The sequence below is a fragment of the Orcinus orca genome, chromosome 13, assembly GCF_937001465.1.
Source record: "Orcinus orca chromosome 13, mOrcOrc1.1, whole genome shotgun sequence".
In the NCBI taxonomy this organism is placed as follows: Eukaryota; Metazoa; Chordata; class Mammalia; order Artiodactyla; family Delphinidae; genus Orcinus; species Orcinus orca.
In genome coordinates this window covers 27,298,614-27,322,445 of record NC_064571.1, presented here as the reverse complement: position 1 = coordinate 27,322,445, position 23,832 = coordinate 27,298,614, and the positions used below count along the sequence as shown (strand labels likewise).

General features: G+C 37.6%; 1 protein-coding gene across 31 annotated transcripts in view; it reads right to left on the bottom strand.

Annotated features, from left to right (window-relative positions):
• Positions 1-23,832, bottom strand: part of LOC117199207 (uncharacterized) — a 1,082,321-nt gene that overhangs the window by 1,050,349 nt on the left and 8,140 nt on the right. For 7 of the 31 annotated variants that reach the window (XR_007470920.1, XR_007470919.1, XR_007470918.1 and 4 more), the window contains exon 3: positions 17,673-17,715. The exons of 19 other annotated variants lie outside the window; for them this stretch is intronic. Coding sequence is in view for 3 of the 12 variants with exons in the window: in XM_049696156.1 (XP_049552113.1) it covers positions 17,673-17,715 (43 nt within the window). In the remaining 9 variants the exon portion in view is untranslated. Of the gene's footprint in view, positions 1-11,222; positions 11,244-12,020; positions 13,219-17,672; positions 17,716-22,036; positions 22,370-22,830; positions 22,880-23,832 lie in introns of those variants that run through there. 5 more of the 31 variants (XR_007470939.1, XR_007470942.1, XR_007470931.1 and 2 more) reach the window with 5 other exon arrangements.

Here is a 23,832-nt window from a genome sequence, read left to right as displayed (position 1 = left end):
AATAAATCAGCTTTTAAGATAGAATTTTTTACAATGAGAGATAAAAAACAAACAAAAAGAAACCCTAACTGTTTATCCCATGAAGGGAGAAAAAAACAATTTGAAAAGTCAGAGTAGAACTCTCTGAGGACAATATTTAACATCAATTTTTGTAAAACAATTTTAAGAAGCTGGTTTTGAATTGTTTATAGAGTTTCTAATTAGCATGCTGAGGAAATACAGGGTCCATCTTAATCCAGAAGCAAATAAAAAGTTCTGACTCTTAAAATTCTAGGCTCTAGAGTAGGTGCGTGCGGGTGTGCTGGTGTGTATGTGTGTGTGTGTGCACATTTGCTGTGTGTTTTCAATAAACTCAAGAGTACATAAGCGTGTATGTTATTACATTGTAACAATTCTTGAGCAAGTCTAACTGAAGGTCAGTAGCAAACAAGTAGATGCCGCTTGGGTGGCCCCCCAAACTCTCAGGTAATGCGCAGATCTGGCTTGGCAATCATGTTCTGCTTTTAGACATAATGCAGTTTTATGTTCTTGTTAGCATTGAAAGACTAACTTGAATATTCTGCAACTGATGAAATGGACAACAGAGCAGTAACCTAGAGTTTACAAGTATTTGGGGCAGTAAAACTTTAGTTCTAGATTTAACTTGGATTTTAGTCCTAATTTAACTTGGATTTTCTACAACGCATTTTTTTCCTATAAACTGGAGGTATATACCACCATAATCCTAAAAAACCTGTGACTTTGGGCTTCTGGGGTCTAAGCCTTCTCTCTAAGTGACTGAAAGGTACAACTGGATATTAGACCTGTCTAAAAATTGTCCTTTTCTGTCCTCACATACAAGGGTTCACCTTGATTTTTGGATAGCTGTCATTAAAAAAAAAATGTGCAAAGAGCTAATGCCTTTTGCTACAAGACAAAACAATTTCTCCTGGACATGCAGTAATAGGAGGCAATGCCATGTGTTGGAAGCATGCACATATTTTATGATAGATATTAATCTGGAGGTTAACAGCTAGATGCTCTGGTTGAAGTAGTTTATTTCAAACATACATATAATGTTAACCCACTTTGTAACAAAGTCTTCAACATTTCATATGCAAATTCGTTTTTCTTTCTAGTTTAAGCCCAAGGAAATCCCTATAAATCTTGTCTCCAAAGAGAAAATATAAAGAATTCATAAGATTAAAGAGTTCTTATCAATTGTATAAAAAACTAGAGCTGTACTAACTAGACAAAAATGTAGACGTCTAAGAGAACGTCCAACAAATAGAAAAGTAGAGGACTGCACTGAGATTGCAATCCTGAGAAAAATACATTATTTCTAAATGAAAAAGTAAAAGGAGATAGTATAAATTAAAGCCAGAAGAAAAATTTTAAACCTACAAAAATACGAGTCAGTACAAAGTTAAAAACCCATTAATTTTACTATATACCCAAAAGATTCACAAAAGATCTCATAAATATCACAAATTAAAATAAAACAAACAAAAGCCAGAAATATTGTTTTCCCCAAATTGTACTACTACCTGCTTATTGCTTCAGTGGTAAGAAGAAAAATTATCTTCAAATAGTTAAATTGTATACCTACTTATATTTTAACTCTTAGGTGGATCTTGCTATATAATATATAAGATCTTTAAAGAAAACTTGTTGATTGTTTATTTTGGCATCTCTTAGGAAATTCCTATTTAATAAGATAAATCTCCTTAGATAACTCTTAAATAAAAATAGATGCAAATATAGTATGTTTCATATCATTCATTTTAGACCTCTAAGAGTTGGAAAAGTTCAACCTGGAGAAGAAACTAGTTTTATTGAGGGAAAAAACTACTTTCCAGTTTAGAAGAGGAGGGATTATCCCATTTCTGTAGAGGAAGCAATCAGGAAGATACAAAAAGAATGATCCTTGCCTAGTGCTAAGGCCAGAACTACTGTGAATATTGTACCAGATCTTGTAAAAACAGCCACTGTGCTGGCACTCACAGGCCTGGGTCATGGTGTGTTCAACGATAAAACTTTGTTCCAAAGGATGGAACTCCTTTGGGCCAAAAAGCTTTCACCTGCATTATTCCATTAACCTCACTGTTTTGTTATGGGAAGTGTGTTTATTTTTTGAAATATATCCTTAAAAGAACACTTTAGGTCTCAACAAGATTCTCTGCTCTTTCAGCCAACACATTACCTTTTAGAAATCAACAGTCTACTTCTTTCTTTAAATCGTCACATTTCAAAGCTGTAGCAGCTAATAAATGTTAATATAATTTTTCCAAAACTGCAATCTCCCTAAATTTCTATGCTGTCTTCTTTATCCTGTCTTTTCAAGGTAAAGGTATCTTTCCAGTTTTCTTAGCATTATCAGGATTATGGATTTTGTTCATTGTTAAAGTTCATTATTTATGGACATAAGTTAATGTAAATGCAAAAATATCTCGTATTATTCACAAGCTGGCTGACTTAAATCACTCACTCTTAAAGCAACTTCACTGCTCTCCAATCTGTTCAAATGCACGGAAATATAAATTCAGGGTGATGTGGCTTTTCTGCAATGCTTTCTTTTCAGGCTGCAGTCTACATGACAGCGTTATACCTTATCCTTGCTGCGGTTGTTGTTCAATCTATAAAATCTCTCTTGAAGACCCCCAAAACAGCTTGTAATTTAAACTTTTACTCTTGGTGACTCACTGTTTTCAAATTGCCATCTCTGACCATATCCCCCTTCCAAGGGAATTTATGCAGACTCTTAACCCACAATTGCTTTACTCTTTACCTCTATTTCTGGGTTCTTAAATTAACTGTTACATCAGTGTTCTTCATTACTCAAATTATTTTTTCTTAAGAACTTCTCCTGGAAGTAAGTTCATGCTATTTTTGACAAGCAAACATTTGACTTCTGAAGGAATTCTTATGGAAATGGGTTTATATCCCAAATGCACCACCAAAAATCTTTGTGACCTTGCATAAACGTCCCATACCATTTCAGGTGCTATCTTGGCTTGACTCCAAAGTGAACTGATCAAAACTATGAGCATCTAGCTGTTATGCACTTTTGTCTCAGTTTGGTCAATGAAACTCTCAAAAATCCATCAGATTTTCATTATCTTTATCATTAGCCTGTTTGTGTAAAATAAGTTACCATTTATGGAGCCAGTGTTCTCCTTTATTCCGGCATCCAATCATTGTAAGTATTTCTCATGGACACATTCTTAGAAGGCCTATGAATAACCTGGCCTCTTACTGATTCTCCCTTTTGGAGTCTTACTAGCCAGACTTCCCCAATAACTTTCAGAGAGAGTTTTCCCCCTTTCCGGGTCTTCTTTTTGACTTCTATACGCCACAGAACTTTCAAAAGTCATCACACCAATACTAATATTACCACATACCCTCCAAAAAGCTCCAAGCTGTTTATGCCTATTCATTAAGTTAATACTTTATCAAAACTTGTCCAATTGAGTAGTTTTAGCACAGATATTTTACACATTTTAGCACAGACATGCTCTGTTTAAGGCTGACAGATCCATTAGGAATTAACTTTCTGGTACATTTTCCCTCTGACATTTTCCTCACAACTGCGTTTCCTCATAACTGAGCCATCAGTTATCACTTGCCTATAGAAAGGCATTTAAGAGAAAAGAAAGCTAAGTGAGAAAAGATATGTAAATAGACTAGCACAATATTGGACACATAATAAGTATTCAATAAATGATAGCAAGTATTCTTACCCTTATCCTCACATTAGTTTATATGTATTAAAAACAGATTACTGGACTCAACTCTTACTTCCATTTCTCATTAGATCCTCACAGAAACCTTGGAGGAAGCGAGGTTTTATCCCCATTTTACAGGTTGGGAGACTGCAGCCTAGAGGGCTTAAGTACCTTAACTGAAGTCATATAGTCAAGAAATAAGCCTATATTTGTCACAATCACTTGCCCATGCTTTGACGTGACATCACCACCCATCATTCACCCAGCTTCACCAAGGTACTACTAAATTTTTTACTCTTATTCTCCTCTCTTTGCTTCATACTGCCGTTGCCACCAACCCAGTCAAATTCACTTTTAATTTTCCAATGTTAGTGAAGGGAGTAGAAGGTGGAAATTGAGGTTAAAGGAGGAAACTTTAATGTTATTCAAGGATGACTTCATCTTAACTTCCAGCCTTCGTCTACCCATTCTCTGCTCCAGTCACACGCAGAGTATTTGCTATCTCTTCCATAAGTCTTGACTTCTCTTGTCTTTATGCCACTTTTCTTTTCTCCATTTGCAATGAATCTCCCTTTCCTTTGGTTCTTCACCATTTCTTACTCCATACTCTCCATTAAAATTCAAATCTACCTTTAAAGCCCAACTCATATACCAGTTCTGTCCTGCAGTCTCCTGGATCTGCCAAGTCAGAACTAACCACTTGCTCCTCCGTGCTCCTGCAATGGCAATGATGTTAGAAGGGCGAGTGATTTTACAGCTCGCTCACCACCTGCGGGAAATATGTCCTATTTGCCCTTCCACATCCTTTCTCCACCCAACTCTAGGTGGATGGCTTGCATGGCCTATCCTAGTAAGTGTCCTTGCTCTGCCTTCTGTTTGGCTCACCAATGAAGAGAACCAATAGAAGATTGTAGGGAATGAAGGAGGGGAGTGAAGTTAGGGTATTAATTCTTGCCAAATTGCTGGGAGTTGGCTGCATCCCCCAACTAACGAATAGTGCTTCTCTGTGGGGCATCACAGCATCTTTGGAGAGGACTCTCTCTCCAGCAAGGCTTCCTTTCTCTTTCATCTCCTGTAAAGTAGCCACACTTTTACTGAACACAGGACACTACACTATCTCTTGATTCTCTACATTGGGCTCAATATACCCTTATTGATGCACCCCTGGGCTCAATATATCCTTATTGATGCACCCCTGATTTCCTGCTGAGACCCTGTCTGATGAACTTCGTAATATGCTCTTCTAAGCTGTTAATTTTACAAACCACATTATTACACTTATTAGAAGAATGTCTTCAGGATGTGTCAGTAAGCTCTGACTGATAATAATGGTAAACAGCTAGAATTTACGGAACATAAAGCATGCTTTGGTTACTCTCTTGAGTACACCGTGTGCATTATTCTAATTAACTTAAATCACTATTAGCTAAGCAAGGCACACAGATGCTAAGAGGTTCCCAGAAGTAACTTGCTCATGGTCACTCCAGTGTCTCAGTAGTGTTTAGGACTCAGATCTGTCCAACGCCTAAACCTTAAGTTCTAGGTCTAAGCAGTGGGTCTCAAACTTGAGTATGCATCAGCATCACCAAGAGAGCTTGCTGAAACAGGTAGTGGGCCCCACCCCCAGAGTGTCCGAGTCTGTAGGTCTGGAGCAGGGCCCAAGACTTTCACTTCTAAAAATTCCTACGTGCAGCTGATGTGCTGGTCTGGGTACCAGACTTTGAGAACCACTAGTCCAGGCATTTTAGGTCCAGAATTTCAGGTGTTAGAATAATTTTCTGGTGATAAATTGTCGAAAAAAAAAAAAAGCACTGCATTTTCCTGTTTGTAAGGAGGTAATACATTCAATCTTAAAGAGTCAATAATGGGGCTAAGTATTTAAGAAAGAAGAGTTATTCTCCAGGAAGATGGGAGGAGATGGACATTCTAAGGACAGGAATGCCCTTTCAGGAAACTTGCAAAGGGAACAGAAAAATAACATAGTAAGATTCTGCTATCCAGTGTTCACAGACCATGAGTAGGATACTCTTGACTGTAAAATGGGAAGCCAACTTTTGTTGACCATATACATACCTTATTCAGTACAAACGTTTATTAAGAATCTCCAAAAGCTAGACACTAGGCATCAGGGCTACACTGATAGAGCAGATAAAGTGCCTGGCCTCAGGGAGCTTGTGCTTCAGATGATATACATCAGCTAGATAGACTGAATGATGGATACTATGTTGGGTTCACACTTCGTCTCAAGAAAAAAATATATCCATAGACGTGATCCAGGAGTCAAATGGCAAAAGACCTAGCCTCAAAGTGAGTGTTAATTTCATTAAATGGTAGGTAAAAATTATTTTATATGCCGAGATAGGCCCTGCTTAAAAGACACACTATTCCTCCAAACGTATTATACAAGCCAGCTTATGAACCTGTGACTTTTTCTAGGAGAAATGTTGCCTTCTTTCCCAAGAAGGGAGCGGTAGGGGTCGGGGTGGAAATAGTTTCATCATCAGAGGCACAGTCTCACTACTACTGCTCAGCTCCAATTCGCAACCTTCTGAATGGTTTCCAGACTAAGTCATTTAGCAAAGTGATGAAGAAAAAATGGCCCATTAATCTTATGATGCATGTTATAACTTAACTCTGGGTTTAGCATAGGAAAAATATTATTTGCATTGATTAGAAATATGCTTTATGGTTGCATATATTATTCACTCTGAACATTCTAAAATTATTAGCTGGGTTGACATGATGAACTGCACAGGAGTACTTCTAGATGACATCTCAATGTCATCTGTTACTCACATCATATAGGTCTAGGAATCAATATGTATTTTACTCAATATGAGATCTTATTCCAAACACCACAATATGCCTGTTTTTATTCGATGGTTATCATCATGAAACTACCAGCTAAACATCATTTAGAAAATTCAAAGCAAGTAAATTACTGTATTAACTGTCCAACTATGATTATGACTTTCCTCCACTTATAGCTGAACCTAATATAATGATCTGGTCAGTCTGACTAGGAGGATTTATTCATTAATTTACTCAAATGTTCTGAGGTATATTTTGAAGGACTTAAATTATGGTCTGCTTTGTAGGATCCAACAGTAAGGGTGCAGGTTTATCTCCTACAAGCTCTGTGACCTTGCCCAAGTGACTTAGCATCTCTGAGCCTCACTTTCCTAATCTGTAAAATGGAAACAATAATAGAACCCAAGTTGTAAAGCTGAAGGAAAAAAAAGTAATATGGTAATGTATTTTGGCACAAAAGAGCAGTTACGCTGATGGTCATTATTTGTGAATACTGTTGCTAAGATTATTGAAAACCTGTTGTGTGTTAGGGTGCTGTTCAAGGACTAGAATTTTAAGACTGTTCTTCACCTTTATCCCAGTTTTACCTGCAAAGTTCTGCCATGCACTGGAAAAACATACCGGTATTTCTAGGGAAGGGGACCACTCAGGTGACATTTTTGTTTCACCAGGTATATAAAGTATACAAAGGTTATAGTGTATCTTTTAAGTCCTTTGGACGTCTAGTTACCTTTCACTAGAATGATTCTAGTAGATCCTGATAGATACCTGAGACAAGGTCAGGTCAGTGATGTTGGTACCTTTTCTGGCTTAAGAGCATAGGGCAGAAACACAGGAAGAGAGGTCTTCCTTTTCCACTCCTGTTACTAAGAACCCTCTCGAATAATGACAATCTGAAACAGATCACTACATTGTTGCATGCTGTAGAATCAGAGCAGTGTACAAAGCAAAGAGCACTGGCCTCCATTATACTTGCATTTCACTCGAGATTCACTTTTCTAGACCGTGGAGAAAGCAGATGTTCCAACACTTTCCAGGTACTGGAATATTACAATCTGGCAATCTCCACCACTGCATGTTTGATCACACTATTCCCTGCAAATGGAATGCTGGTCCATCAAGGTCAGATTGACCAGTGCAGATACCTGATTTTATCGTATGGTCAGAACCAAATTAACTTACTGAAATTCTGCCCAGCTCAGGGTCTACCTTCTCTGTGAAACCTCCTGTGAGATCCCAAGTTACAAACAACTCTATCTTCTTCAGAAGACACTGTATACTATATAAATAGTAATTTACATATAAATATATGTATATGTGTATTTCTTTGTTACATTAAGTTACAGCTCCTGTGGTTTCTCTTCTTAACTAAACTGGACCCCTTATCATCACAGTGGCCATGTACATCACTGTATCCTCCAAAAAAATCCAGATAATAATATCATGGATTCAGTATATAGTTGTTTAATAGAAAACAATTAACTAACCACTGCAGAATACTAGTGTCTCTCAAGGTGTGTTCAGTGGATCATAAATCCTATGAGACAGTCCATGAAGGAAAAGATTTCAAATAAATTTGGGATCTGTTGTCCACTACATCTCCTTATCAGAGACTCATAATTCACAAGACTCGTAAAAAGCTCTGTAGCAAAGAAACTGTTGACTTAGTTTGACCCAGTATTTCTCTTACAAGGGTATCAGTTCTGGAAGTCAAGGACATTTTCCACCTCTAATACAACATCTCTACTGCCTAGTAGAGTGCCTGGCACTTAGTAGACACCGAATAAATATTTGAATAAGTTTCAACATACATTCCCCTTTTAAGCTATGGAAGAAAAACACAGTATATAGTAGATTTTGATTTACTTGGGGAGAATAATAATATGAATAGATAAATTTACACAAATCATTTTGAAGTATATATATTTGATAATACTTTTTTCCACAAATCTACACAATTGCACATTTAGTGGTGATAGTAAACAAACTACATTTGCTTCTGAAAACTTGCTAAGAAGGATGGCTACTAAAAACTACAACTTGAACCCTAAACAATTGATTTAGTTCATTGGTCCCCACTCCTTAGCAGTTTTAATATAGAAGAAAATAGACGCATATATTTCTTTTCTGCCATAGTATGACATCATATAAGCAATGTGATTTTATTCGCTAGAAATAAGATTTGCTTTTGTTATTTTAGTGCATTGATCACATAAGAATAATTCTAGACTTTTTCCCCTCCTGTGACTCTCACAGCACCCCCATCTAAAACAGACTGTGGAGATTTAGATCAAATGTCTTATCAATTGTCCTAGACTGCTTACTATGTGCTTTCACTATAGATTTTAATGTCAATAGAGAAAGGAGAAGGAAAAGTCAGAGGGAAGTGAAACAGGTGTATGCAACACCCCTCTCTACTACCGACATTTCTCAGAATTCTGGGGGAAGTTGCATCTATAAGTGGAAAGTTTTTCACCATGGAACTCACGGTGGTTGAACTTCTCATGAAGAATTTTTGTTTCACTACTGAAGAAAAATATGTTTGATTTTACCATAACTGAAAAGTTCTCCTGTTTCTACTTCTGAGGTTTGCCCTCAAGACTACTGTTTACCTAATGGAAGGGACTCCTATGCATGGAGGAAAAAGTGCACCATTTGAAGGAAAAGCTAAAGGAGTGATATTCAGGTAGCTCCTCATTCCACCAATGAAAACATACACATAGATTTTCCACTTTACACCTCATTTTCCACCTTATTTTCATGATTTTGAAATGAATATGTAGGGTCTGATGAGTTTGTCAATAGTCTATAATTATTAGTGTTATTAAAATAGAATACAAATGATAAGCCATATGTAAAAATGCTGTGTGAATAAACTGCTATACCCCAAATAATACAAATGAGTGAATGGCAGTAAATGCTAAGAGGGATTAACAACATAAAGGATATTAAAAAAATGATGACCGTATTTCATATTTATGTGTCTTTTTCTCTCTCACTCTTTTTTTTTTTTTTTTTTGTGGTCCGCGGGCCTCTCACTGTTGTGGCCTCTCCCGTTGCGGAGCACAGGCTCCGGACGCGCAAGCTCAGTGGCCATGGCTCACGGGCCCAGCCGCTCCGCGGCATGTGGGATCTTCCCGGAACGGGGCACGAACCCGCGTCCCCTGCATCGGCAGGCAGAACACTCAACCACTGCGCCACCAGGGAAGCCCTTCTCTCTCACTCTTACTCAACTCCTAAATAACTAAGAGGATATGCTCACAAATGGTAAGCATGTTTTGGATGTTCGATGTGTGTTTGTGGGAAAGAACAAAAAAAAAAAACTGCCTCAATTAGGTCAAATATCATACAAGAGATGAATGAGATTAGAGATGGGATTGGGATTTGTGTTAGTTACTCAATAGCTAACCAGTCACAGATGTGACAGTGTAGTGCAATACGCAAATATACTTTTAAACAACTTCTCTTAAGTTGTCTACTGTCTGTAAAGACAACCACACTCAACTGCTCTGCACTTAACCCCAGAGCTTCTGAGTTAGAATCTCTTAGAAATAGGTACAGGTTTCATTGCTTTGGCAACATTTACATGGCTCTGCATCAGGCAATACAACTGCTAAGGTCACACTCTGGGAATTCAGGAAAGCCTAGTGTCCAGTTCTGGTCGTTCTACCACCCAACTGTGATCTAGGGTAAATTCCTGATGAAAAAAAAAAGAAAAAGAAAAACCCTGAAGATGCTGCAACAGTATTTCCTACTTCACAGGGTCATCATGGGGATAAAAGGTCATTAGGATAAAGTGCCTCTCACCCAGGAAACACTGATAAATGCTACTGATGCTACCATCATCATCATCACGACCGATCAAGAACATATTGCCACATGGAAATGCAACATTCCCTGGGCCATTCACAACTTTCCTTTAAAGGACTCATATTCTATGTGGGGTCTTAACACCTTCAAATAACAGAAAATACAAGTCTTTACGCCTTTTTTTCTGTAGCTAATTTTGGCATCTTTCACCTCTGTCCACTTAAGTGTTGGTTTAGCATATTCTTGTCACACAAAGAAGCTACTTCCCAAAGAGACGAACAATGTGTCAAGTGACAAAGACATTGAGTGAAGTCTTTCACATCCTAGATTGTCCACGGTACAGCTCAGCTGGTCTCTGGGTCGGAAGGCCTGGGTCTACTTTGCTCGTCTGTTACAGGCGAAGGGACATGGTCCTTAGCATGTGGTCTGTGAAACAGAGGCAGCTGAGGGTAGAATTATAACACAAGCAGAACTGGCTTCAATTCTTCCTTCTTAGGGCTTTTTCTTCTTGTTCACCTGTTCAAGGACCTTGCCTGCCCTCTGTCCCTGCCAGGACGATGTTACATCTGCCTGGATAAGTAGGTCACCATTGTATATCAGGAAAGGTCTTATTTGTAATCATCAGGAACCGAGATATGGCTAATTTGAGCAGAAAAGGAAACTTTTGGAAGTTTATGGTTAGGTCTCAGTAACTAGAAGCAGACTAAACAACCAAAAGCCAAGGCTATGCTATTGCAATTATAGGATCAGCCCAAAGTGATGTTATAAGTCCTAGCTGGCCTTGCTACCAAGCAGGAACAGGAAACAGAAGGTTGACCCAGCACTGCTGGCCTTGTTTCTTTACATCATTTATTTGTAATTCAAAATCCAAGAGAGGGGTGCAGGTGGCCAACTTGAGGTCGCCCGACTGTTTTCCATCTGTAAGGGAGACTGAGCATGTGAGTAAACAGTGTATCTGACATGTTCAGCTTGTATAACGAGAGGAAGGCTCTGTTTCTCACCAAGACCCACAAAGTGGAAAATTCCCCAAAGAGAAAGGAATTTCAGATCAGATGCTTGGAAAGTTAAAAACAACAACAACAAACAAATGCAGATGTGGAATTAAAGACATGGAGTCATTAAGAACCTATATGTGGAGTGATTCAGACCTGAGTTCACATCTGGAGCAAGCTACTTAATCTTGCCGAGCTTCAATTTTCTTTAAAGGAAACAACGTGGAAGATGATATCCACATGTAACTTGTGGTACACATGAAGGAGGGTAGTACAGTATATGATGCCTGGCACATCCTATGCATTTTCTAAAACTACTAGTAGTACTATTATTATTGTTACTTATTATACAATTTATTGTAGAAATTAACAGGGAGAGTATTAATAAATGTTAATACAGTGCTAAGTGTCACATTTATGATCTCAACTAATTATTTGTTGATTCAACAAACATTCCACATATCAGAAAGTAACCTGTTAGTGTATATATATATATATATATATATATATATATTTTTTTTTTTTTTACAGAAGAAAAGAAACCCTGAGGCTTAGAAAGTGTAAACAATGTACCAAAAGTCACTCATTTAAGAGGTAATGGAATATTATTCAGCCTTAAAAAAAATGAAGGAAATCCTTTCATTTGTGACAATATAGATGAAACAGGAGTACATTATGCTGACGAAATAAGCCAGACAGGATAAATACGAATGATATCATTTATATATGGAATCTAAAAAGAAAAAAAGCCACACTCATAGAAACAGAGTAGAAAACTGGTTGCCAGGGGCTGGGGCGTGGGTGGGGAAAAGAGGGGAAGACTGGTAAAAGGGTACAAACTTTCAGCTGCAGGATGAATAAGGTCTGAGGATCTACTGTATAACATAGTTACTACAGTCAATAATACTGTATTGTATAACTAACATTTTCTGAGAGAATAGAACTTAAGTGTTCTCACCAAAAAAAGAAAAAAAGGAAAAAGGTGTCATGAGCTGTTAGATGTATTAATTAACCTGATGGGAAGGATCCTTTTACAACAGATATGTGTATCAAATCATCATGATATACTCTTTGACTATCTTACAATTTTGTCAATTATACCTCAATAAAACAGAAAAAAAAAGAGGTAATAAAGATGAGACTCCAATCCAGGATTATCCAGCTCAAAAAACTACACTTTTAACCATTACAATATAGTATCCATCCATATGTTGTAACTGTAAAATGCTTAACACAAAGGAAACGTTAAATAAATGGTATTTATTCTAACTCTAATGCTTACTAGATATTAGTTATGTGGTATGCTTTGCTTCTAACTACAAGGGTATAAGGTGCAAATTCTTGCTACAGAACATAAAAGCCCCTGTGGTACCCTGTAGGATAAACACAGTACCTGTAAATCTCTCATCTCTCAACCCAGAGTCTCCTCAAGTTGGAGGTCTTTACCCCCTTTATAATGTGGGAATAATGCCTTTCCCACATTTGCACTGGGCATGAAAATCCATACTTCCAGGTGTATACTGAACCTCCACTTAGCTCCTCGTCACCTTGGAATCACCAGACCAAAGATCATTTATTCCATTAATATAAATGATGTAGGGATAGAAGTACAGAATATACAGAGAGTGTTGGAGGAATCCAAACAACAAGTCCTCCACTCTCAAAACAAATTTTAGAGTTCCAAAAGTAAAGAGCAATGTTTGGAAATGAAACTAAAAATGAAACTAACATCTACAATTAGCCAAGTATTTATTATGGGCCAGGCTACTTACTAGGCACTTGATAAACATTACAGCTCATCTTCCTGCAGTCCTTCAAAGCATATAATATTGTTTCTATTTCATAGAGAAGAAAATTGTATCTAAGCGGGTTAGTGATTAGCCCAAGACCACAGGGCTAGGCTGTAAGAAAAGAAGGCCAAGTTTCAGTGGTCAAAATGGTGATGGATGTTGTAACTAGAAGATTACAGCTAATCAAATAAAAATATTCAAAACGGTCCTAATGTATTATTAGGATTTCTTTAGAATAACTTGGGTGCCTTAGTGAATACAGTAGTGGTAGGCACTACAGTCTCTTTAATTTGCTAATCATACAAATCTACTTTAATATTCTTGGTGACAAGGAGCTAACTACTGATAAGACAGCTTCTTCAGTTTTGGGGCTACTCCAGGGTGAAATGCCGGAACGTCTTACTGCCTGCAATGTCACCTAGTTCTACCAGGGGGAATAAAGCAGAACAAGTAGCCACTGTTCTTGACAAATGGATACAGTTTCAGTTTTTCAAAATATGAGTGTCAGATTCATTCATTGTATCAGATAGATCTGTCAAATGGCTTTGCCCATTTACTAATGGATGGCACACTGCAGACACACGTTGGGTCAAAGGACTCAATGTCACCTCATTGATACTGTCATCAATATGATTTGTATTGGCATTTTGTCTCACCCTGACTTTAAGGACTATGTGAGGAGATCCAAGTCTCCAGACCACGGACTGATCACCTCTGCTTGACATAGTATTCTCTGCTCATTTCCAGAGGGGACCAAGGATGAGCTCTTGTACTTCTGAGTCTACTCACCCTACCTGGCAACACATACTAGCTGGGCTGATTGGATCAAGCAGGAGCCCCAGAGTTTAAATTTCCAGCTGCATTGGAGGAAACAGAGGCTATGCCCCAATCCCATAACCCCTCACTTCTTACTGCTAGCCTATCCTAGGCTGTTCTTGCTGATAGGAGTACTTCATGCTAAAAATTAATTTTGCTTACCTGATGGCAGTCACACAACCTCAAATGCCATTTTTATAAATAAGGCAACCACCAATGGAGTGTGATTTAGGGTTTTTTCTTCTGTAGACCCTGCCTACCCTATAAAATCTCCCATTACTGCATCATGGAGACTCTAATCCCTTTCCGAGGGAATAGATTCTTTCCAACCATAAGATGAAATAAGAACTTACATTTCCGTACTGCCCAAAAGGAAATAAATTGATTACAAAATGCAGGAGAATGACTGATTTTCCACATTTGTTGTGTTCATTAAAGGGTTTTTGAATGGACTTGACAGTATTAAAGCAGTTCAACACACACAAAATAAAAATTAATAAATGAAGAGAAAAAAATTGCATTTACAACAAACAACAAAATAAACACATTGATATATAAAAGGTGGTCATACATCGATGAAAAATGGATGTCATAAAGTCACAAACTAAAAAGTATTAACAGCCAATAAAGATAGGAAAATATGTTCAACCTTGCTATTATTAATCAAAGAAATACAAATAAAATAATTCAGGTGTCATATTTTACTGACTAGAATGACAAAGTTTTAAAAAACTTGATAATACTGGTATTGATATTGATAATACTGGTACTGATGAGTGTGTGTAAGAAACCACACTGGATGTTAAATTCTTGGTAGAAATAAAAAGCACGGTAACCTTTCTGGAAGACAATATGTCAGTATGTACCAGAACTGACAACCAGCCATTCAAGTTCTAGAAGTCCATTCTAAGGAAATAAACAAATGCTCAAAGACATATGAACAAGGATGCTTGTCTCATTGTTTAGCAAAGCAAAACAGGAATAATCTAAATGTTGAACAGTAGGGACTGGTTAAATAAATAGAATGCTGTTCAACCATTAAAGATGATGCTGCAGATTTTTATTAGGTGATGAGTAATCATACTTATATTACTAAATAAAAATGTTATAGAACTGTTTTGTAGTTTGATATAATAATTAAAGGTATTTTATACTTGCATTGTATTTATATGCACCCCGTCACAAAAAAGTTTCCAAAGATACCCTCAAAAATGTTACAGAGATGATTTATCAGAAATGGGATTTTGAGTTATTTTTCCTTTTTTCTTTAAGTCCTTTCAATTTTGGAGTTTCTGCAATGAGCCTGTATTATTTTTACAATTAAAAATATTTAAATTTACAACAAAAGGATCTAAATTCCTCCAGTTTTCCATTTATTTTCCACCCTGGCTCAGGGCATTTGTGTAAAAAAAAAAAAAATCAGCTTATTTTCTCTTTTGTATCAATCTAAATTTACTTTTCATAAGTTAACTATTTTAGTCTGGCAAAAGTTTCACACAGGAAAATTGTTAAGGTCTGAGTATTCTATTACCTTTAAAAGCACTGGAAACTTTGAAATTCTTTCTTTCAGAATTTTCATATAATACTGAAAGGCGGGGGGGAGGTAGCAAAATGAAGGGAAATAGATAGTAGTAGTCAACTTCAATTAAGAAAAAGCAACAAGAGGCAGTTTGTACTCTTTTGATACGGCAGAAGCCCCATGTGTCAACTCATGCTAAAAAATGTATATATACACACACATATATATGTTTGTGTGTATTATATGTATATGTGACACACACACATAATTAATCCACAGTCTTAGGCTAATCACTCATTGTGGCAGAAACAACGAGCTGTTGACTACACTTTAATTAGCTCCTCCAGCCTGTAGAGGCATCACTAGGACCAAGATAGGAGCAACATTCTCCATCTCCGCTCGCATCTGGGTATGGTTCTATCCCAAAGAATGTGACCAGAGGTGACCTGAAGAGTTTATGTCTGAAGGATAACGAGTTGATAATTGTAGCCTGCAGCTTCCTCTCTCCTTTCCTTTTTAGGACAAACGTAGAGCCACTTGATGAAGGTGGTGGGTCCCTGAATAACTGAGCAGAAAACTGACCCTCAGACCACCAAAGTCCATACTACACTCCTGAGTGAGTGAGAAATGAACTGTCCATGTGTTGCTCCACTGAGGTTTAAGGTTTATTATTTAGTGTTTAACTAACGCATTTTTTCTTTAAACCTCAGTTGCCTTCTCTGTAAAATAAAGTCTTTGCAAAGGATCCACTGTAAGTTTTTTCCATTGCTTATGTTTTTATCTTAGTTTTTAATTCTCAGAAACATTGCGCGCATTTTACCTTTTAAGTTAGTAAGTCTACTTTTTTCCCCACAAAGACGGGTTCTTCAAGCTATGGAGAAGTCATAGCAGACTGTTGCTTCAGTTTAAGATACGCATTCACATATGAGATGAGAAGGGTGAGGACCCAGAGAAACGCCTTTGACAGAGGGGAGTGAGAGCATACTGAAGAATGTTTAGTAATAAAGAATTCAGATGGGAGAAACGGATGGGTTACATTGAACAGATTTGCTCAAAGGAATTCTGGAAAGGCAAATATGTGAAAATGTATAGCAAAGACATGAAATGCCTTTTGGTCCCTAAATGGATTTCATTTCAAAGACGTGCATATTGCAAATACATGTACCATAACACTTCTCTGTCCACTTCTAGAATTTTCTAAAGCCTGACAGAACATCTGCAGAGAGAGGATGTCATTCCAAGATAATCGACTGCAAGTTACTAAATTAAGATAAAAATGTCCTTAACGTTGAACAGTTTTTAAAGAGATTTTAGAAGAAAGGAGCCCTCCAGGGGGTTGTATAACTATATAATTGTACCCTTTCTAAAAGGCTATTTACAGATACATAATGTTTCACCTCCATTCTTTAAAGTAAAATATAGGATAAAAAAAAATAGTTTGGGGATAATATTTGTTTGGGACAGCAGGCACTGCTAAGCAGTACCACTCTCTCCTTATTCCTTACTATCAGAGCCCTGGTTTAGGAGACCCCATTATCCTTATGGCTAAGGTGGCCAGTTTAAAATCCGAGCTGATGAGATCTAAGTGCAAGTCTGTTGACCATCTGTGGTAAAATATTTGCTCTCTGAGTTAGACACTGCCTTTTTTTTCTTACTTAATTGCTTTTTTTTTTCCTTTTCTTTCTTCCTGCCCAAATTGTTGGAATACTATTGGAGATTCTGGGGTCACTTTGAAGCTATGTGGACATGCTAGAGATGTGGAAGCTGGAAGAGCGAAGCAACCCAGTCCCCTGGTGATGCCCTTCAGCAGCTGGACTAACGCTAGAGGGTCTATCTCCAAACTTCCTGCTACCCGTGGAAAGTAAGGTAAATCACTCATTCACTTTCTGTTACCTACTAACTGATCCAGAACTCTCACCTCAGGGTTCTAGAACCCTTCTCAGTATCCCATAGTCATACTCATGTTCCGGACTCCTGATCATCAGACTTGCTTATAGCAGATGTATGGGGAGGGCGGGCTCTTCTGGAAGCCCTCATACTTCCTCCCCTACCCCCACCACACACAAATAATGATCTTTATGTCCACTCATCCTTCTATCTACACTCAGAGGCCAGGGCCCCCAGGAAGGCTTCACTGACAACCCTTTACTCCTCTCTACAGGCAGAAAGGGTAGAGGTGTGGGCTCTGGAATCAGACTTCCTAGACTTGAATTCTTAATCTGTTACTTACCAGTTTAGGATGTGGGCAAAGTAGTTACCTTCTCTGGACACCCCTGTAAAAGAGGAACACTAAGTAGCACCTATGTACCTTACTGAAAGGATTAAATGAGCAAATGCAGGTGAAGTTCTTATAATTTTTTCTTGGGTCAATCAATTCTAGCTGCTATTGTTACCTTTGACTAATTTAGGGCAGAGTCCCTTTGCCCTCCTTTGGTTCTCTGGGCCCGTCTCATTCACAACACACACAACCGCATACTGCAGAGTTTTGAAAGGTGGTTCTCAAAATGTGGTCCCTGGGCCAGCAATATCAGCCACACCTGGGAACTGGTTAGAACTCTGGCACTGGAGCCCAGCAATCTGTGTTTTAACAATATTCTCAGGCAAATCTGATGCACACTAAAGGTCGACGACAACTGAGAACATCTGTCTCAGACTCTCCTGGAGGCATTCACCAAAAATAGAGTTACAGGACCTTACACCGGACCAGCTGGAGAAGGGCTCTAGTAATTGCCCTGGTTATCATGCTTGTCATGATTTTTCAGCACATAAATGTTTGAGAATCACTGCCATTTTGAATGTGTGTTTCACTTGTCTGTTCTTCCAGTGGACTTTACTTCCTTGCAAGGAAGGTTTGTGAAGATTTGTTGCTGTTGTTTGCATTATTCGTTTTATTATGCTAATTCTAGAATCTCTGGTGCATAGTGCAATCTCAGGCAGGAAGTAGTGGCTCATTAAAACAGGTATCCCAAAAGTCTTAGTAGAACTTCAAGATTAATTCCTTCAGGAAGAGGTAAAATTGTCATTAGATGCAGATGATACGATACTATATATAGAAAACCCTAAAGACGCTACATGAAAACTACTACAACTGATAAACGAATTCAGCAAGGTAGCAGAATACAAGATTAACATACAGAAATTGGTTGCATTTCTTTATACCAACAATGAAATATCGGAAAGGGAATGTAAAAAAAACAATGCCTTTTAAAATCACAACCCCAAAAATAAAATACTTAGGAATAAACCTCACCAAGAAGGCAAAAGACTTATATGCTGAGAACTGTAAGACATTAATAAAGGAAAGGGAAGATGATTCAAAGAAATGGAAAGACATCTCATGTTCTTGGGTTGGAGGAATTAATATTGTTAAAATGCTCATACTACCCAAAGCAATCTACAGATTTAATGCGATCCCTATCAAATCATCCATGACATTTTTCACGCAATTAGAACAAATAATCCTAAAATTCATACAGAACCATAAAAGACCCAGAATTGCCAAAGCAATCCTGAAGAAAAAGAACAACGTTGGAGGCATAGCCACCCCAGACTCAGACAGTACTCCAAAGTCACGGTAATCAAAACAGCATGGTATTGGCACAAAAACAGAAAGATGGATCAATGGAACAGAATACAGAGCCCAGGAATAAACCCACACACCTCAGTTAATCTTTGACAACTAATCTTTGACAAAGGAGGCAAGAATATATAATGGGAAAGAGACAGGCTCTTCCGCAAGTGGTGTGGTAAAGTTGGATAGCCTTATATAAACCAGTGAAGTTAGAACACATCCTTTCACCATACACGAAAATAAACTCAAAACGTCTTAGAGACTTAAACATAAGACATGACACCATAAAACTTCTAGAAGAGAACACAGGCAAAATATTCTCTGACATAAATCATACCAATGTTTTCTTAGGTCAGTCTCCCAAGACAATAGAAATAAAAATGAAAATAAACAAAGGGGACTGAATCAAACTTACAAGCTTTTGCACAGCAAAGGAAACCATAAACAAAATGAAAAGACAACCTACAGAATGGGAGAAAATATTTGCAAATGATGCGACCAGCAAGGGCTTAATTTCCAAAATATACAAACAGCTCATACAACTTGATGACAATAAAAACAAACAACCCAATCAAAAAAATAGGCAGAAGACTTAAAGAGACATTTCTCCAAAGAAGAAATACAGATGGCCAATAGGCACATGAAAAGATGGTCAACACTGCCAATTACTAAAGAAATGCAAATCAAAACTACCATGAGGTACCACCTCACACCAGTCAGAATGGCCATCATTAAAACGTCTACAAATAACATATGCTGGAGAGGGTGTGGAGAAAAGGGAACCCTCCTACAACACTGTTGGTGGGAATGTAAGTTGGTGCAGCCACTGTGGAAAACAGTGTGGAGGTTCCTCAGAAAACTAAAAATAGACCTACCATATGATCCAGCAATCCCACTCCTGGGCGTATATCCAGACCAAACTATAATTCAAAAAGACACATTCACCCTGATCTTCACAGCAGCAATATTCACAATAGCCAAGACATGGAAACAACCTAAATGTCCATCAAACAGATGAATGGATAAAGACGATGTGGTACATATATACAATGAAATACTACTCAGCCATAAAAAAAAGAATGAAATAATGCCATTTGCAGCAGCAACATGGATGCAACTAGAGATTATCATACTAAGCAAAGTAAGCCAGAAAGAGAAAGACAAATACCATGATACCACTTATATGTGGAATCTAAAATATGACACAAATGAACCTATCTATGAAACAGAAACAGAATCAGAGACATAGAGAATAGACTGGTGGCTGCCAAGGGGGAAGCAGGTGGGAGAGGGATGAACTGGGAGTTTGGGATTAGCAGATGCAAACTGGTATATATAGATTGGCTAAACAACAAGGTCCTACTATATAGCACAGGGAACTATATTCAATATCCTGTGATAAACCATAATGGAAAAGAATATGAAAAACAATGTATATACATATGTAGAACAGAGTCACTTTGCTGTACAGCAGTAATTAACACAACGCTGTAAACCAAGTATACTTCAATAAAAAATAAGTTAATTAAATTTTTAAGAAGATTAATTCCTTCAGAAGAACAAGTACTACACATTCACAAAAAAAGCACCCTTTGAAAGTTTAAACTTTTGAATTTCTTTGCCACTTCCTTAGTTTTGATCATCTTGGACAATATATTTTTAATATTGACTTTTAAAAAGAATTGTGTTTCAGTGTTTGCTATCCTTAGAGAGACAGAAACAGATAAGTACAACTAAATACTTATTTTTCAAAAGTCTCAAAAGTATAAGGGAAACGAAAGTAATTATATCTTCAAATGATTTTGGGGTATGTTTCTAATTTCATACTTCTGATGCGATTAAAGATTAAAACTGTATTAAGACATTTGAGACATGCCGCATTGGTATTCAATGAATTTAATTTTGTGTAAAGTGGTAGAAATATTTTCTTCAGCAAACATACCTGCAGATATAAAATCACAACCATAAATCTACAAAAAAGCAAGCTATTGAATGAAATCTGATTGGTTATTTCCCTGCAGTATGGATCTGCTAATAATTTAATTTACTACTTGCTAACAGAAGCCAAAATTTAAATATACATACATATATATGTGTGTGTATATATATATATCTCTTCAATTTTAAATCATTCATATACATGAACGAGTATACATACACATATATAACAACTGTTCATATATATATATATATATATGTATAAACCATTTAAATTAAAGAAAGTACAGCTGGTGGCCTATTTTTTCCCCCCGATTTCTAAAGAAAACCATATTCTATTCTAGGCAGTGGAATGTCAATCCACCTTAAGGGTTGTTCAATGAGCATATCTGAGAAACCACTGGTTTAGCCAATGATGTACTTATTGAGGGAGGCCCTAGTGCCACTGTCAAGAGCTTATCCACAGGAGAGATAAGATGGTACTTGTTTGGTTTGTGAAAAGAAGGAGTAGTGAGGAACGGCAGGTAGCTGCAGGCTGATGACACGTGATGTCCATATATATGTAGAACCAACACACCCATAATTGCACCCATTTTCCATACCCAAATCCAAAGCCTTTATATCATTAATCCCAGGCAAAAATGGTAAGATTCATGTGTGTTACTATCCCACGGCTTCAAGATGCCTATAAACTCATATGAGTATGTCTTAGTTTTATCAGTGGAGGACAAACCAGGCTTCTATCACCAAGCCCCATTCCATAACAGGCAAACCAGTCCAAGACTTCTCTGAGTGCTGCAGGAGAGTCTATGGAAGGGGCGCTCACTCCACTGTGATGCCTAAAATGCCTTTGCACAGAGCAAACATTCAATACATGCTGAGTGAATGAATGAGTGAACTGGTGTCATAAAACAGGCTTATTTCAGGGAAATTCCATTCAACAGGCTGGCATTCCTTCCTACCCATCTTAACTGTTAAGCTAGCCATCAGACAAAAATTTAATTATAAAACGTTAGAGCTGAGGAGATTTTAGAAACTATCTACTCTCCAGAGGTATACAACTTTAATTTAGTGATAAAAATCACTAGGAGTGACTTAGGAGTCTATCAGACCTGAGTCCAAATTCCACATCTACCATATTTTCGTGAGCAAATAACTACTTCTGAGGCTCTGTTCCATGTATGCATTATGGGATATCATAATAATACATACATTAATTGTATGACTATCAGGGGATGAAATGACACAATCCATTTGCCATGGTCGGCTAAGTAATTTGCACCAAGTAAGCACTCAAGACATTAGCCAATATTAATAGCGGAGAGATGAAAACAAAACTCTGGGACTGATGCCTACCCTAGTGGCCCCAGTGGTCATAATGACTTTCTTCCATTCAGCCTGCTCTCTTCTCACTACGACTAAGGAAGAGAAGATGAACAAATTAGGAATAACAATTTGAAAATGGTTTTATACTCCCTGAATGAATGGAATTATAATAAAATGATTCATGAGTTCTGCAGAAATATGATGAGACTTTAGATCTTTATGTTAGTTCTCTACAAAACCAATTTATGGCCCTAAGATGTACCTTCCCACCCAGCCCCATCCTTACCAGTATCAAATATCATTATAAATGGAAAAGTCAACAACACATAATCAACAAGCTAAGTTACAAGCCAGTGAAGTCTCGGAGGTTTGATAGAGAAAATTCAGATTTATCATTATATGTAAAAATAAGATGATATGAAGAACTCAATCTAAAAAATATTACCTGGAGATCTATAATCTCTACAATAGTGCTATAAAAAGTAAAGAGCTAGAAATCTATTTAGATGGTTTTCCTTATAAGAAAGCACTTTCTGTATAACTTTTAATGTACTATTGATGAGAACAATTCAACAAAATTCAAATAAATATCTGCAGATGTCCTACAAGAAGAAAAGAACAGAGTTAGATGTGACAGGGGATAACTGGACTTCAGGATGAGTAAGACCCTATACTTGACCTCAATAAATTAACATGAAATACAGTGGATGAGTCATGTACAGAATGTCAGAATTCTAAAAGGCCAAGCTAAGTACCAAAAGGAACATGTGCGGACTCTTAAGAAGGAAATAAAATATTGGTTAGTTGATTACGAAAAGGCAGAAGGGAGTAGGTTCCCTTTGGCTGCTCTTTGAAGAGATCACTTCCTTTCCCCCCTCGTCCTGAGGCTAGGGTGGCATGGGCAATAGAGGAATGTGGGGACTGAGAATCACTTCTACTCTCACCAGAGTGGCTGGAAGCAGATTTTCTTACCAGGATGTAGTAGTATGCTAATATTTAAGGGTTCTTGAGGTCAGAGAGAAGGGTTTGAATACTCCGGCTCCATCTCTTGCTGTGGGTCAAGTTTCTTACCTTTCCAGCACCTCGGCGTCTTTATCTGAAAGTTGGGGATGATGATAATGTCTCCCACCTGAGTGTGAGAGCTATATGCTATAGTGCATACGCAGGGCTAAATTTGGTGCCTGGCAAACAGAAAGTGCTCAGTACGGCAGGCGAGTGTAGTGACAATAAAGGCAAAGATGACGGGGGTAGTGCCGGTGTTGCTTCTGCCCCCAGAACAGGCTCTGACTGGGAGAGAGTTAAAGCACCTTTGGGTTCATGGGGGTTTATATATAAGCAACGGTTGATCAATGTGAGCTGGTTGTCCAAATGATTATGTGCAATCTAAGAAAAAAATGGGCCTCGGATCTGCTCAGCTACTTAATAATATTAGCAGCGGTAGTCGTCAAAGAAGCTAAATTTTATTAAGTGTTTATATGCCAAACAACGTGCTGAACATTTTAAAAGGATTTACTCACTTATTACAACGAGGCTATACGCTAGGTCCTGATAATGT